Source organism: Lutjanus erythropterus, chromosome 23 (genome assembly GCF_056507025.1).
Source record: "Lutjanus erythropterus isolate fLutEry1 chromosome 23, fLutEry1.hap2, whole genome shotgun sequence".
NCBI lineage: Eukaryota > Metazoa > Chordata > Actinopteri > Lutjaniformes > Lutjanidae > Lutjanus > Lutjanus erythropterus.
The window spans coordinates 10179331-10193305 of record NC_139339.1 but is presented as its reverse complement, the minus strand read 5'-3'; the positions used below and the strand labels follow the sequence as shown (position 1 = coordinate 10193305).

Here is a 13975-nt window from a genome sequence, read left to right as displayed (position 1 = left end):
AAGTTCACAAATTTCGTAGCCTGATCCGAGCACTGACTTTTCGCCATGCAGTAAGTTTACTGATGAGATCGTGATTATCTTTGTAATGTTGTGTTACAGAGATCAGGGAACTCTGAAACACTTTTCTTCCATCACTCTTGGTCGTGTTTAGAAGGGAACCCTTAATTTATGAAATTTGTATGCATTGTTTCTTTATTGTGCACGTTGTACTTATGTTGATCACTCTTGCAAGATCTTTCGCAGGTCTGGGGTTCCCTTCAAGACTCATTAGTCTCTCCCTCCTCTGCTTGTGCCACTTCCATACATCTATGTCTGCGTCGGGCTACGTCGTTGCATACAGCTGTTATCTTATTGGATGCACTTTGAAAGGTCTTCAGCAAACAAGTTCAAAGGTCAAACAATTTGGTCTTTGAGTGCGGCGCATGTGGGGCAAATCTGAGCTGTGCGCTACGCCAATGGTGCCGCTTAGTTGGGTGATGTCGCTTTCTCCATAGGAAAACAATGGAACAGCCAGCGCAAAGCAGTTTTACCACTGATCATATGTTGAGACCTGAATGCTTTTTTATGGTCGTTATTGTTCATAGCACCCCACAAAAGCATGTTTTAGCATTACTTTATTGTTCAATGGTGTCTTCATGGTGTCTAGGGTTTGTGTGGGTAGACTGCCCTCACTAGAATTTCAGCATTTGTTACAAACTGCCACAAGAGACCTCATTTCATCAGATGAATAATGTGAAAAATGACAAAACATCTATAAGTAGCAAAGAAGGAAGTACAGTGAAGACGTCTTAAGTGTGGCTTTTACTCCCAACGGATGTGTACATGGGAAGCTGTGGTCACCACGGATGCCTAGTGTTTCTGCTGATGTGGCTCGATCGAGTCCACTTAGAGCGCACGTTCTACATGCAGTGAATCGATATCTGTCCAACACGTCCACAACGAACTGTGGTAATACAGATGTTCACACAGAGCCCACGCGTTCACCCTTTTATGGTGATATTTACATCACAAAGAGCCACTGAATTATGCAAAATGTGAAGCTAGGTTCTACCTTATTTTCTCATAGTATGGGACATAAGAGAACTTTCAAAGCAAATATCTGTAGGTGAGAATCTAAACTGTTTTAGTGTCACGGATCCCTCTTTTTTATGTTCTGTCTTACAAGAATCCACAACACATCAACAGTGACAAGGGAAAGATTGCAGTGATAGCATTGCATGATTTGTTTGCTTCACTAGCATTGATTACAGCAGTATTTTGGACTAAGATCAGTTAATTTAAGTATAACTGCCATAATCTGTGTAGCATTTGTTGAGTTGAGGTGGATTTGTGCTGTCTTTTTCTAGCCATAACCAAGTAACTTCAGTTGCTTAGTTCTGTTCCAGTTAGAAAATGCTCATGAGTCATTCTTGGAGAATGAGAGGTTGCTTCGGAAGGCACTGACAAACAACCCACCTCACCGACAAGGTATGAGAACTTGTTCGGCGCGGTGAGTGTGGAGCTCTGCAAAAGGTCTACGCAGGGTCCATATCGACCCTCCACTCTGCACTCCTGTCCAAAAGTTAAACTCTGCAGAGGCTTCCACAAATGTCACAGTCAAGTTCAGTTTGCATTAGCAACAGTGTCACGAGGCAGAGGAGATTGTGGGAGCTCTGCAAACATCGTGCTGCTGCCACATCTACCATTAAACTTTGTGCCTCTGCAGAGATACCAGCTGTGCTGTGAACACTGCAGTCTCCACATAGGCCAAAAAATTTGACTTTAGTACAGTTGAAACCTGAGTGTTAAAGGGATAGTTCAGACTATGTATGAGGTACTTATTGATAGTCATTGTATTTGGCACTTTGGAGATGCAGAGAGGAATAGTAGCGCAGAAGCTAACCGATGAACTACTACCGTGTTATATTTAGAATATTTTCACCACTTTACTTTGTTGTCAGTCAGCCTTTTCTGATGGGAAACCACTGTTATATAAAAAATATCACTCTGTCCAAACCAACCAAATTCCTATAATACCATTTATTGTAACCATGTCCACAGCAGTGCATCACTTAACTTCCATGCCTGTACTCCTCTAAACTGGGGGCGTGTCGACCGGCATCTACTGTAGCGAACACACTGACTATTGATAAGTACCTCATACAGCCCGACATCAATCAATCCGAAATATTGCTTTAAATTTCTGTAGCGGCTTCTGTTTGAATCAGCAGAGAGCTGCTGGACACTGAGAGATGCAGCTTCACAGTGCAATCTGTTGTACTGGGCTTTGTGGCAGTAACATATCCATCAAAACTTTGGCTCATGGGAAACTTGACGATCCATCCATCTTCCATGGTTCACCTTAGCTAGACATCTGACTGGCTATAACAGAGCCTGTAAGCTACTGCCTGTTAAAAATCAGTCACTGCGACATTCTGAAAGAAATGTCTATACGGACCTCTGAGAGAGATGCGAACAAATACATCAAAAAGTACCTTGCTACAAATTACAAATACTTGCTCATCGAATGGATCAAAATACAATACAGAATAGTGGTTTGAGAAAATGTATTTAATAAGAATATTTTGTCATTTGAAGATACAAAAATGCATTCTAAACAAACACATGATATCACATTTTATACATTTAGTAGCCTGACCATAAAGGGAAACTATGCACAGTTTTCTCCAAAACAGTCCATAAACTCATAGAAGAATAATCCCTCTCAATCATCACCAACAACTCACCAGCCTCTGCCCATATCTTCTTATTTTCTCATTATTTTGTTTTGCTCAGGACACTTTACCAACCCACAACTTTGATATTTTATGTCCTGGGAATGAGACTCAACAATCAGCTCTCTCTGGTGTGCTTACAAAACAGTATCTGACAAATCCTACACGTTCTATTGTTTAAAATGCCAATTTATCAGAATTTTAGTTTTAAACGTTCAAAACTTTACCAAAATGATCAATAATATATGGAAAAAAATAACAGTTGTCAGTGTCAGAGATGTCTATGTTGTCAAAGTGGCCTCCATTGGTCTCAGAGGCTGTGTCCTAGTTTAAGAATAAAATGACACATTAAATAATGTATTTTAAGTATTTCTAATACAAGCTCTTCAAGTATTTTGTTACAAATCACCCCTTTTTTTCTGCCCAGTAAAATACAAATTATATAACACTTGAAAGTAATTAAATACATATTTCAAAGGAGCAATATGTAACAATTGCATATCCATAAATGAGTACTGCAGTCCAGATAGGAAGTTGGAGCCACAGACGGTATATGAATAGGTTGAAATCCAAGTTAATATACAGTCTGTGGTTGAAGCAAGTTGTTTATCACACCCGGATTCCACAGACTGCAGGAAGCTCAGGAGGGCTGCAGGAACACTGCAGGGGCGCTAAACGAGTGCAACATTGTAATTCGACAACAACAAGCGATGGAAAGTCCTACACTGTAAGTTGATCAGCTGTTTATAACTGTCAGTTGTCTCTCAATGTAAAGCTAAGCCCATTATCCTGAAAACAAAAGCCCACACACACTCTGGAGTTGGAGTTTAGTGCCTGCCTGCCTTACTGCCGGCCAAACTTCATTAACATTTTGCCCAACTTCACTGTTATAACATCTGTTCCTTCTACAAGATTATTAATGATTTCTTACGACCCATAAACAGAAACTCATTCGCGAGCATTCAGCATTAATTTGAACTCTAATTAACGTGAAACAGCCGACACAAGTTACTGGCTGGAATATAATTTTCAAACTAGGACAACGAGACCATAGCGAGTATTTGAGTTTAGCATGTTTCCTTCATCTCTTGTGACACGTCATGGTCATTCCACGGTTTAGTATGGTAAATATATTACATATTTCTCCTTTAAATACATTTAATTGAAATACTGCCGATCTCTGAGAACAACAGGAGGTGGAATGTGGAGCACTGAAGTCATGTATAGTTCACAGATGTACACAAATGCAGAGAACACATGTGTCAAGTACATTCAAACAGACAAAAAAGCATTAAATATTAAAAATATTCTGTAAAATATGACACACTCACCAACTGAGCATGCTGCTGAGGGAATTCGACATAACACACACATAGAAGGAGGCCGTGTCTCTCCTACTTGGCTGTCATGAATATAGGTCTGCCAAACTGAGCAGCAACACACACACACACAAAAAAACCCAAAACACTGAAAGTATTACATAAGTTTGGATTCTCTGTGATTTGAACCTTAAGTCGGTACACAGGCAGCTATTTAAATTGCATCAGTTCCTCTGATGTAAATGTGTATAGCCTTCAACTCCCTTAGAGCTTTTAGTCATTTATTTTGATTAGGGCTGTATTTATAAGATAAGTCTCTTAAGTAAGTCGCCTGGGAAGATGGGTTGGCGTGGATGGTGGTGGGGGAACAAAATGAAGTCTGTTTGATGATTATAAATTCAGAAATATCTGCTTGTCAATTAATTAGGCGCTTCCTGGGTATGTGTGCCCCTCTTTTCATTTAGTGGGCCTGCCTCTCGGTGGACAAATACCCGCGGTGCGCCTATTGTATGTCTAAGCCGTTACACACATCTCCGGCAGCTGGGGAACGCAGAATAAAGATCCTTCAAAGGCGGACAGTTTTCAAGAGCAAGCCTCTGTTTTTCGTGTGCTGGGGCTGATTTCTTGAAGCAGCGCGTGTGTCCGCTTGAAGGCTTTACTCAGCCGGTGTCTCCTTCCCAGACACAAACAAGAACTGGAGAATGATGTGGACATGAAAAGATAGGTAGACTGAGAGGACTGAGCTTGAAGTGATGCTTCCATTATTTCTGCCTCTTGCAGTGCAACAATCTGTGCAGGAGCCTAATCTTGTTGTGGCTACTGTGGCGTGGTGAGCGCTGACTACTGTCATGAGGATACGACTACTTTTATACCAAATCCACACCATTGTTAAAAAAAATGGACTGTGTTTCATATGAAAAACTGAATCAGAATCAAACATACCTGGACATATAGCTCGGGTTGTCCATTCCTACATATGTTGTTGGCCCATATCCATGACTAGAAGACGCTAATTGTTCAGTAATTCCACATGCATACACACGTTTTTTATATGAGTGCATATACAAAGGCCTGGACACATCAGGAGATTCATTCATAGCGAGGACCCGAGGACCTGGCCTAAGAGGCAAAATTAATCCACGCAAATGCTCGTCTGTCAGTGGTTTACAGACAGTTATGTGACACAAGTCGATGGTACAGATACCTCTTCTGAATAAACTGCGTGAACTTGTTGTCCCATTAGTGACTGAGCTAAGGTAAAAAGTTTTCTAAATTACCATTAGCAGGCTCGTTTTCTCGTAGAGCTTCATTATCCCCCTTTCAGTAACCTTTGATTGAACAAATCGCTGTGCAGTAGTGAACAAAATGTGAAAGGAAAGTAAAACAGAACAGTAAAGAGAAGCTTCAGGAGCTATTGTGATTGAATAGTACTAGTGCCAGCCAGGCAGGCTAACGATTTAGCATTAATCTTGTCAGCTACAGGAGTTTACCAACTAGCTCTGTGGTCAGTCACTGTATCATCAAGCTTCCAGCCTAACCTGATATGTGTAGCTGATGTTATTAACATAGCATGTTTTACCTTGAGAAGACCAGCAGAAGCTAAACTGGTTTCCAGCTCGAGCAGGGGTCTGCAACCTGCGGCTCTGAGAACCTCCTTCCAGTGGCTCCCTGTGGCTTAGACAAAAAATTACATTGAAATGAAAATCACATTTTAATTTTCTTTTACGATTATTAATAAAAGACATTCTGCAATTGTAAAAATGTGTAGCCTACACATAGAATAAAAAATGTTTTAAGATAAGATAAACTTCGTTGATTCAACACCGGTGAAATTCACAAATTAATATTTTGTAAAATAAAGTGTGTGTCATAGCCTGCGTCTATGGCTCAGCGCCTTTTTCTTGAAATCTTGCTGGTGGCTAGTTTCCACTGATTATTTTTCAATGCCAAATCAAAAAAGAACGTCTCAGAGGAATAAAGAGAATTTAATAGTTGAGACACCAGACAGAATTTTTTTTTCTTTTTTGGACAGAACTGGCTCTTTCAAAAGTAAAGGCTGCAGACCCCTGACCTACAATAAAAAAAATATATTCTTCTGACTTTTCGTAATCATAACACATCATGTGTCAAAACTCCAGATTTCAGAGCTCGGCAAAGAAACATTATCATCCCACATAAAACCACAATGTGCTGCTTTTACGCTTTGAGTTTTTTTAAGGATTAAACAAATGAGATATTACCTTGCGAGGCAGCTGGATTCGTGAGATCACATGGGAATCTATCTTTCCAGTCTTCAAGTTATCTGTATGTATATGCCCCAAAAGTGGTGCAGCCAGTCAGTGTCCTTGGAGGGACTAGTGGCAGCTATGGAAGTGGTTTTAAGTTTAAGTGTCCATGGAAATGACAAACAATGGTGGCTCCTGAGGAGGTTACTGTACATACTGCGATATCATCAGTTACATCAGAACTTGAGAATATTTCATGAAAGAAAGAAGTACAAAGAACAACACTGAAGCCTTTTTCTTGGTGGAAAAGATGAAGCTCTTCTCCTGACTTGCTTCAACTTAGTTTGAAGTTAGCCCAAGCTAGACGTGATAGACAGCTGATTCATCCAATCACCTGCCAAGTGCCTGCCCTTTTCCAAATGACTTACCAGATGGTTCTGTGCAACAAACCATCTGGGTGTCAGGTAAAATGAGATATAGAGATACTGGTGAATTTGGACAGAGCTACATCAGCAGTTTCCACCACTCCTTGTGCTAAGCTAAGCTAGATGCTCAGCGAAACATCGTAGAGAATATTGCCTTAGTGGAAATCACCAAATCCATCTTCATTTAAGGTCTGTTCCCACTGGCAACCCACGATGCTCTTTTTCAGAGGCCTTTCACTGGATGAGATCCAACAGGTTATTTTGAATTATGTACTTTCGATTAAGTTTTCTCAACTGAATTTATTTAGTGTTTTGGTTTTGTTTTGAACTGGCATTTGTGTGTTCACTTTTCTTGTCTTGTCTGCACCCTGTTTAACTTTCATTCATGTTGGCTGATTTTTTGGAACACTCTGTTCATTGTTTGTAGGATAGGAATGATGGAGCAGTGGGAAATCTTCAAATTTAACATAATTTTATTCAATGGAAAAAAAAATATTCACAGAATTAGAGGTTTCTATCAGCCCTATAAATGTTTTCCTTTAGACAGCGAAGAACTATCAACAACTTGTGCTAGTCAGAAATTCTCTTCCAGTTGAGTTGACAAAGCTTCATGGGAATATGATTTATGGATTATTATTTTAAAGGATTTGTCCAAAACATGGACATGTTTTCTTGTTTTTTTTTGGCATGACAGTTTTTACATTTGTATTCAGTCCAATCTGTCAAATATTCTGAACCACAAATACTGCATGCGATGTCACAGTGATCTTAAGCAGGTTTTTGTTCTCCTCGGAGGTGGTGAGTCACTTTGCATTTGGCGACGTCTCTCACTTGCACAGTTGAGTTTACAGTCTGGCTTCGAGTGAAGGAAAAAAATGTCGGCATGCAGCAAGTGTTCCAATCAGACCCATATTTCCTCTGTCCCATATGTGGAAATCTCGTCATATTTAGTCCTTCTTGCATGATATTTTTATTCTTTTTTTTTATTTCATAACAGAGAATGCCTACAAGCATCAGCAGCAGAATATAGCACAGCTGTAATAACACACATTTCGTAACCTCAGGTAGATTCCCAGTTAGAGATAAATGTCAATATTTTGATATTCAGTATATCAATATTTTACAGCCACAGCTTAGCAATCAGCAGTGTTTACTCTAGGACGGATTTAGCGATTATCCCGCCACAAGGTGAGGATCCACAACATGACTTGGATCTGTCTAAATGCATGTGGCGTCTTAAAAAGAAAAATTAAAGACCCGAAATTGTTTTGGCTCTGCCTGTTTTTCCCCTGCGACCTCAAACAGAACACTAGCATCCAGGCATGTTGTCTTTCATCATTAAACTGTCTCTCAAAGACTCCAGGGAGCCTCCTAGAGCACAGAAAAGGAACCTTGTATTTTGCAACATCAAGCGCACGGTGTCTTCAGTGTCTGCTGGGAACTGCGTATTAGAGTCATGGACTTGAGCTGAAATGATCTTTCAAAATCACTTTCTCCAATTCACACACACACACAGACGCGCGCACAAACATGCTTTTGTTGTGACTTTATACATTAATGCAGGTGATACCCAAGGTCTTCTAAGTGTATAGATCTTTGACCTTGTTTTCTGTCTCTCTCTGCTTCCATTATGTGCTTGTAGATCAAAGACACACAGGGAGCACCAGGCAGTCTGCTGGGTGAAGATCCTCACTTACAGGCAGTTGACAGAGGTGAGCTATTAAACCTTTTCACTGTCCTCTCTACCCCTGCTGCTCTTAGAAAGAAGGGTTCTAAAAGGGTTTTTATTCTGATGGGCTGATATTTATAACTGGAACCAGCGGCTTCTAAAGAACCCTTTTTTTTTAAAAAAGGGTTTGTCAAGGCTTCTTTGTACGACTAAGGGTTCTATTAAGACTTCTTTTCATCCAAAGAACCCACAAGGATTTCAATAATCCTTAAAGAACATTGTCAAGGTGTATCATATTGTTAAAGGGTTCTCTCTTAAACCCCCTGAGTGTTCTAGATAAAACCCTTGGAATATTAAAAAAAAGTTCTAAGTAGTACACCTTTGGCTGTTTTTACATAAAACCCTTGGAATGTAAAAGGTTCTCAATAGAACCCCTTTTAGTGGGTTCTATGTAAAAATTCTGGGAATATAAAAAGGGTTCTCGGTAGAACACTTTTGGATGGTTCTAGATAAAAAGCCGTGGAATATAAAAAAAAAAGATTTTCAGTGGAACACCTTTGGCTGGTGTTAGATAAAACACTTGAAACATAAAAATGTTCTCAGTGGAACCCTTTTTGATTGGTTGTGGATAAGGGGGTAGAACTCTCAAAGGGTTCCAAGTGGAACTTTTATAAAGGCTTCTGCCAGGAAAAAAAAAGGGTTCTCCAATGGGGACAAGACAAACTTTATGGTTGTAGTTAGCATTTTTATTTCTAAGCATGTACTGCTCTTGTGGTCCACTCACATAAAGTTACTTTACATGCCTGTGTGCACATTTCATTTCTGGGATTAAATGAATATTTTTATTGTGCCATAAATTTTAATAAATCCCACAGTTTCCTTTCGCCCTTAACACAAGAGGTTTATGTGTGTTTGTTTTGCCTGATGCCAGTTGCATGTGATTTTATCAAGGTACCCACAACGGATCAACTAGAATGCGTGTACATATAATTGCACTGTGTTTAGAGAATTTGTAGCGCTTCACTTAAAATAAAGGGTGAGGATTGGACACACATGCCTGCATGGCAGAAATGGCACACCTGAGGGAGTTTACAGTCCAGTCGCACAAAAATAATACTGTTGTTTGGAAGGTATGAAACGGCCGGGTGCCAGTGTAGAGCACGACAAACGTGCTGCTAAAGGTGTCATCTGACTTTGCAGGACAATAGAATTACTGCAAATTAAGTCAAAATAAAACGAGGTGAGTAATGGATAATGTGACATTAACATAATTTTGGCTGTCATTACAAAACACGGAGTGAAACAACAGACGACAAAATGAGACAAGGTTACAGATGAAGCAATGAGTTCAATGAACTACTCTGACTTTGTATAGAAAAGTTCTAATGAGCCAGTTTGACTTTCACAGAAGCAGAGATGTTTCTTGCAGCTATTAAGCAACAGCCTAAATTTGATCCTTTTCTTTGTTTTTGATTGGTTGTTTTACAGAAAATCAACAACTGACGATTTGATTTTTTAGTTGTGGTTTAAATCATTTGTCATATTGTGATCAACTGAATACTTTGCGTAACCAACACTCAGAAATCCAGCATAAAAGCATTCAGAAGATATGTGTAACTTATGGTGGGACACTTCAGATATGTATAAAGCTATTAGGTGTTAAGGGTTTGTATCTTTCAAAGAATATGAGACAGTCCTGGTCAAAATTTTCGTCTTTTTTATATTACCACAAATTCTACATTATGGCTATAAATTAACTATATGTAAACTTTAAAAATTACAATTATCAGCAGAATGTGAACAGTTTGGATGTTATGTCAATATGCAGAGATATCTACTGAAGTTAGCATGCTAACCAGCTAGCCTTGGCCTCTCCTGTCTGTGGATACCGCTCTGTACCTGAAGAGATGATAGTGAGTCAGTGTAACATCCAGTCTGCCTAAATATATTGGAGGCACAGCTATTGCTACAGATGATTCATAATTATATTTTATCAATTTTAGGACATCTGATATCACCTGGAATATCTTTGAAAACATAATTTGTGCTGAAATGTTCAGGCACAGGAGTTGAAATAGGAATTCCAGGGCAAATATAGGCATCCAAAATATTCTGTTGTTTGAACAGAAGCATGCGTAGCAGCTCGGCTGTTGTCTGAAAATAACAAACAGATTATCTGTGCGTACGAGGGCTTTGTTTACCATACATCTATTCCTTTGGCCATACTTCCAAACAAATCTAAGTGTGCACCCAGCGAAGATGTGTGGCTGATGTAGAGGGCTGTTTGTGTGTCTCATGTTTTGTTTTCAAGGTGATGCAGCTAGTTTATTCCCCCTTCACAGCACGAGCATATTATCCCGCTCCAGCTGCTGCGAGGAGACAGGCCCAGGTATTTATGGCCAGCATAAAAAAGTGTGTGCATTCCCTGTCACCCTACAGCTCGAGATTTACAGCACATTTGACAAACACACTGAATTAAAAAAGGAGTGTTCAATTTGTATAGGAGTTTAGAGCCTGTCTGTTGTGCATGCTCCCAACGGATTCAGCTGTTAGTACATGTGTGTGCGCATGTGTCTCGCTGTCTATGTACGCCTCCCGCTGCGTGAGAATGTGTCGATCTGTCTGCCTTGTGTGTGTCTGTACGCCTGTGTGTGTTTTTGTGTACGCAAGCGAGTGTGTGTGTGTGTGCGCACACCGAGCCCGCCTGCTCTGAAACACCAGCAACAGATAACAGATGGTCCCCCTGCATTAGAAGTGTTTTATTTCCCTGCGGAAGCCAGATATGTCAAAAATAAGCATGTGCAACATTAGTCATTTGGAATATTCATGCCCCTGCCGTCCGATGGTTTCCTTTTCACAGCCAAAATACCACCAGCCCAATTCTCCTAAGGAAGTGAGGGGAATAAGGGGGAGAGGGAAAAAAAGCAGTCATCAGCTGAACTGATAGTGGGGGGGGTGTTGAGGCCTACATGCGGTTTTAATGGAGGAATTTTTTTCTCTGCGACGCTTCTTTAACATGCAGGGCTGTAATTAAAAAGGGGCTAAAGTGTAGACACTCTTAGAAATGAGGGGGCTAACTAGAACCATATAGGGTTCTTCGGCTTGTCCCTGGTGGACAACCCATTTTGGTACCCAGAGCCATCTTTGAAAGGTTCCACTTGGAACCTTTTCAGAGAGTTCTACCTACAAACCAACATAAAGGGTTCTATTTGGAACCATCTGTGAAAGGTTTCACCAAGATCCTCCTAGGAAATGTTCTACAGAGAACTCTTCTATGGGGTACTGGATGGTTCTGGGTGGAACTTTTTTTTTTTATCTAGAAGGTTTTATCTAGAACCAACTAAGGAGACTCTACCGATAATCTTTTAATATTCTAAGGGCTTTTACTAGAACCCACCCAGGAGGTTCTTCGGAGGACCCTTTTATATTCCAAGGACCCACTTAGGAGGTTCTACCAAAATTTCTTTGATATTCTTAGGGTTTCACCCAGAACCCACCCAGGGGATTTTACTGAACGGCCTTTTATATTCCTAGGGTTTTATCTAGAACTCACCCACAGGGTTCCTGCAAAACCTTTTTTAGATTCCAGATTTGAGAATCCTTATGTTATCTACAGGTTTTACCTGGGACCCAGCGAGGGAATACTACCAAAAACCCTTTTATATTCAAATGGTTTTATCTAGAACCTAACAAGGGGGGTTCTACTGAATAACCTTTTATATTATGTTACATTATATTTGTTATGTTATATTATATGTTACATTATTAAAGAATCTCTTTAAATAAGAGTCCTTAAGAGAATTCTTACTCTTAACTCTAGAGATCTTAAAGGAACCCTTGACAAACCCTTACTTCAAAAAAGGGTTCTTCAGAACCTCAGCTCCTGGGAAGGACCCTTTTGGGACCCTTATTTGTAAGAGTGTGGATGTGTTTGTATTAAGAACCATATCCCCCAGCCCCATTAGACACAGTGATGTGAATATGCACACATGTCCATATGCCTGCCTGGCTGCGTTCACGTACACACATACACACACAAAATACTAATTTGCAGACTCTGAATAACCTCATCCAGAAGATCAGACTTCTTTTGCATTCCTTCATAGACTCATCTTTGGGAGTCCTCTTCTTCTTCCTCCTCCTCCTCCTCCTCCTCCTCCTCCTCCTCCTGCTGCTCCTCTTCCACTACTTATCTTCCTGTTTCTCCTCGCCACCTCCATCTCTTCAACTATCTCAATTCTCTGTAGCTTCACTCTCTTTAATCTCCACCTCCTCTCCTCCCAGGCTTTCTACCCCCCATCTCCCACCATTGAGCGTGGCTGCCATCCTTGTCCTTGGTGGCGGACATGGGCATGCATCATTATCAGGCCTGATTAACCATCCACGTAGTTGGCAGCCTGGGCTCCACCAGGGGCCAGTGGCATGGTTTTTCCTACCGCCGAAAACATGAATTTTGAGCAGCACTTTCTCACTTGCCGTGGTCCCTCATGATCAGGGTTAATTCGTGGCAGCATGCGTGAATGGTGTAGAAAGAAGAGAGGAGGAAGAAAAAGGAGGAGGAAAAGCTACCAAACAGTAGTGCACTGCTTATCGCAGAAATGCAATATGATTTATTCAGGAATATGCAAATCCAACAATCACTCTGCCTTGTTTACCGAAGGGACCTGCTGATTCAGAGTCTGAAAGAGGGAGAGAGGGAGAGAGGAACAATCCCAACCATAGAAGCCAGCCTACAGTGCATGCACCGAGGCAGCCACCAGCAACTAAATCACTGGTTTGCCTTAGAATCTGGAAATGAAGGGTGTCGGACAATTTCTCGGTTGTTTCACAGCTTTAGAAAACCTTTAAATTTATTCTGGTAAGGCTGGATTGTTGATGTAAAGAGTGAAATGTTATGTGCAATACACGTCTTATAGAATGTAAATTAAGTTCATTTCTTACAAAGTATTGGATGGAGCGTTTGGATTCATTAATCACCACTGTGTTACATGATACGGACTCTGATATATGGCATGTAAAGGGCGGCTTGGCTCTATGTATCAAATATGGCAACTTGGTGAGTACGGTTGGGCCGTGCAGATGGCTAACAGTCATTAACCATTGCGCCCTCTACCATCATAACATCATGATGTAAAAGTCGTCTGTATTTGAGGTAGTGTGTCCCCTCAAAGTTTGTGTAAGACAGGACTTGTTGGCAAAGGTCCGTACTGGCATTTAGTAGAGGAAAAATACAAAAAGCCGTTGCTGCAGTTCATTTCACTAATGTTAAACTGAGCAGGTAGGTGAAGCCAAGATACTTGGTGTTTCTTTTCCGTGAGCAGCTTACTCTCTCTTACAGAGTGAGAAAGCTGGTGAATCAAACGTTATTTCTAGGTTGGGCCAATACGATATTTGGTATCAGTCCACTGCTGGTCCAAATCATTGGATCGGATGTTGGGGAAAATGTGAAAACGTCTAATCCGATACAATCCAATAGCCTAAACTATTACACAAAAGCTTAAGAAAGCTTGTATTTCTTCCTTCATGAGAGTAGAATGTTTAGATTATAATATTTAGTGTACTAGAATATTTAGTTGATGATGATTTTTGATGGCTCGATTGGTGCATCCATACAAATGTATAA

At 40.4% G+C, this 13975-nt stretch overlaps 1 protein-coding gene across 1 annotated transcript in view; it reads left to right on the top strand.

Annotated features, from left to right (window-relative positions):
- Positions 1–13975, top strand: part of LOC146305604 (glucosidase 2 subunit beta-like) — a 174877-nt gene that overhangs the window by 65010 nt on the left and 95892 nt on the right. Inside the window, exon 10 of the mRNA XM_084712707.1 lies at positions 8326–8395. Coding sequence (XP_084568833.1) covers positions 8326–8395 — 70 coding nt within the window. The remainder of the gene's footprint in view (positions 1–8325; positions 8396–13975) is intronic.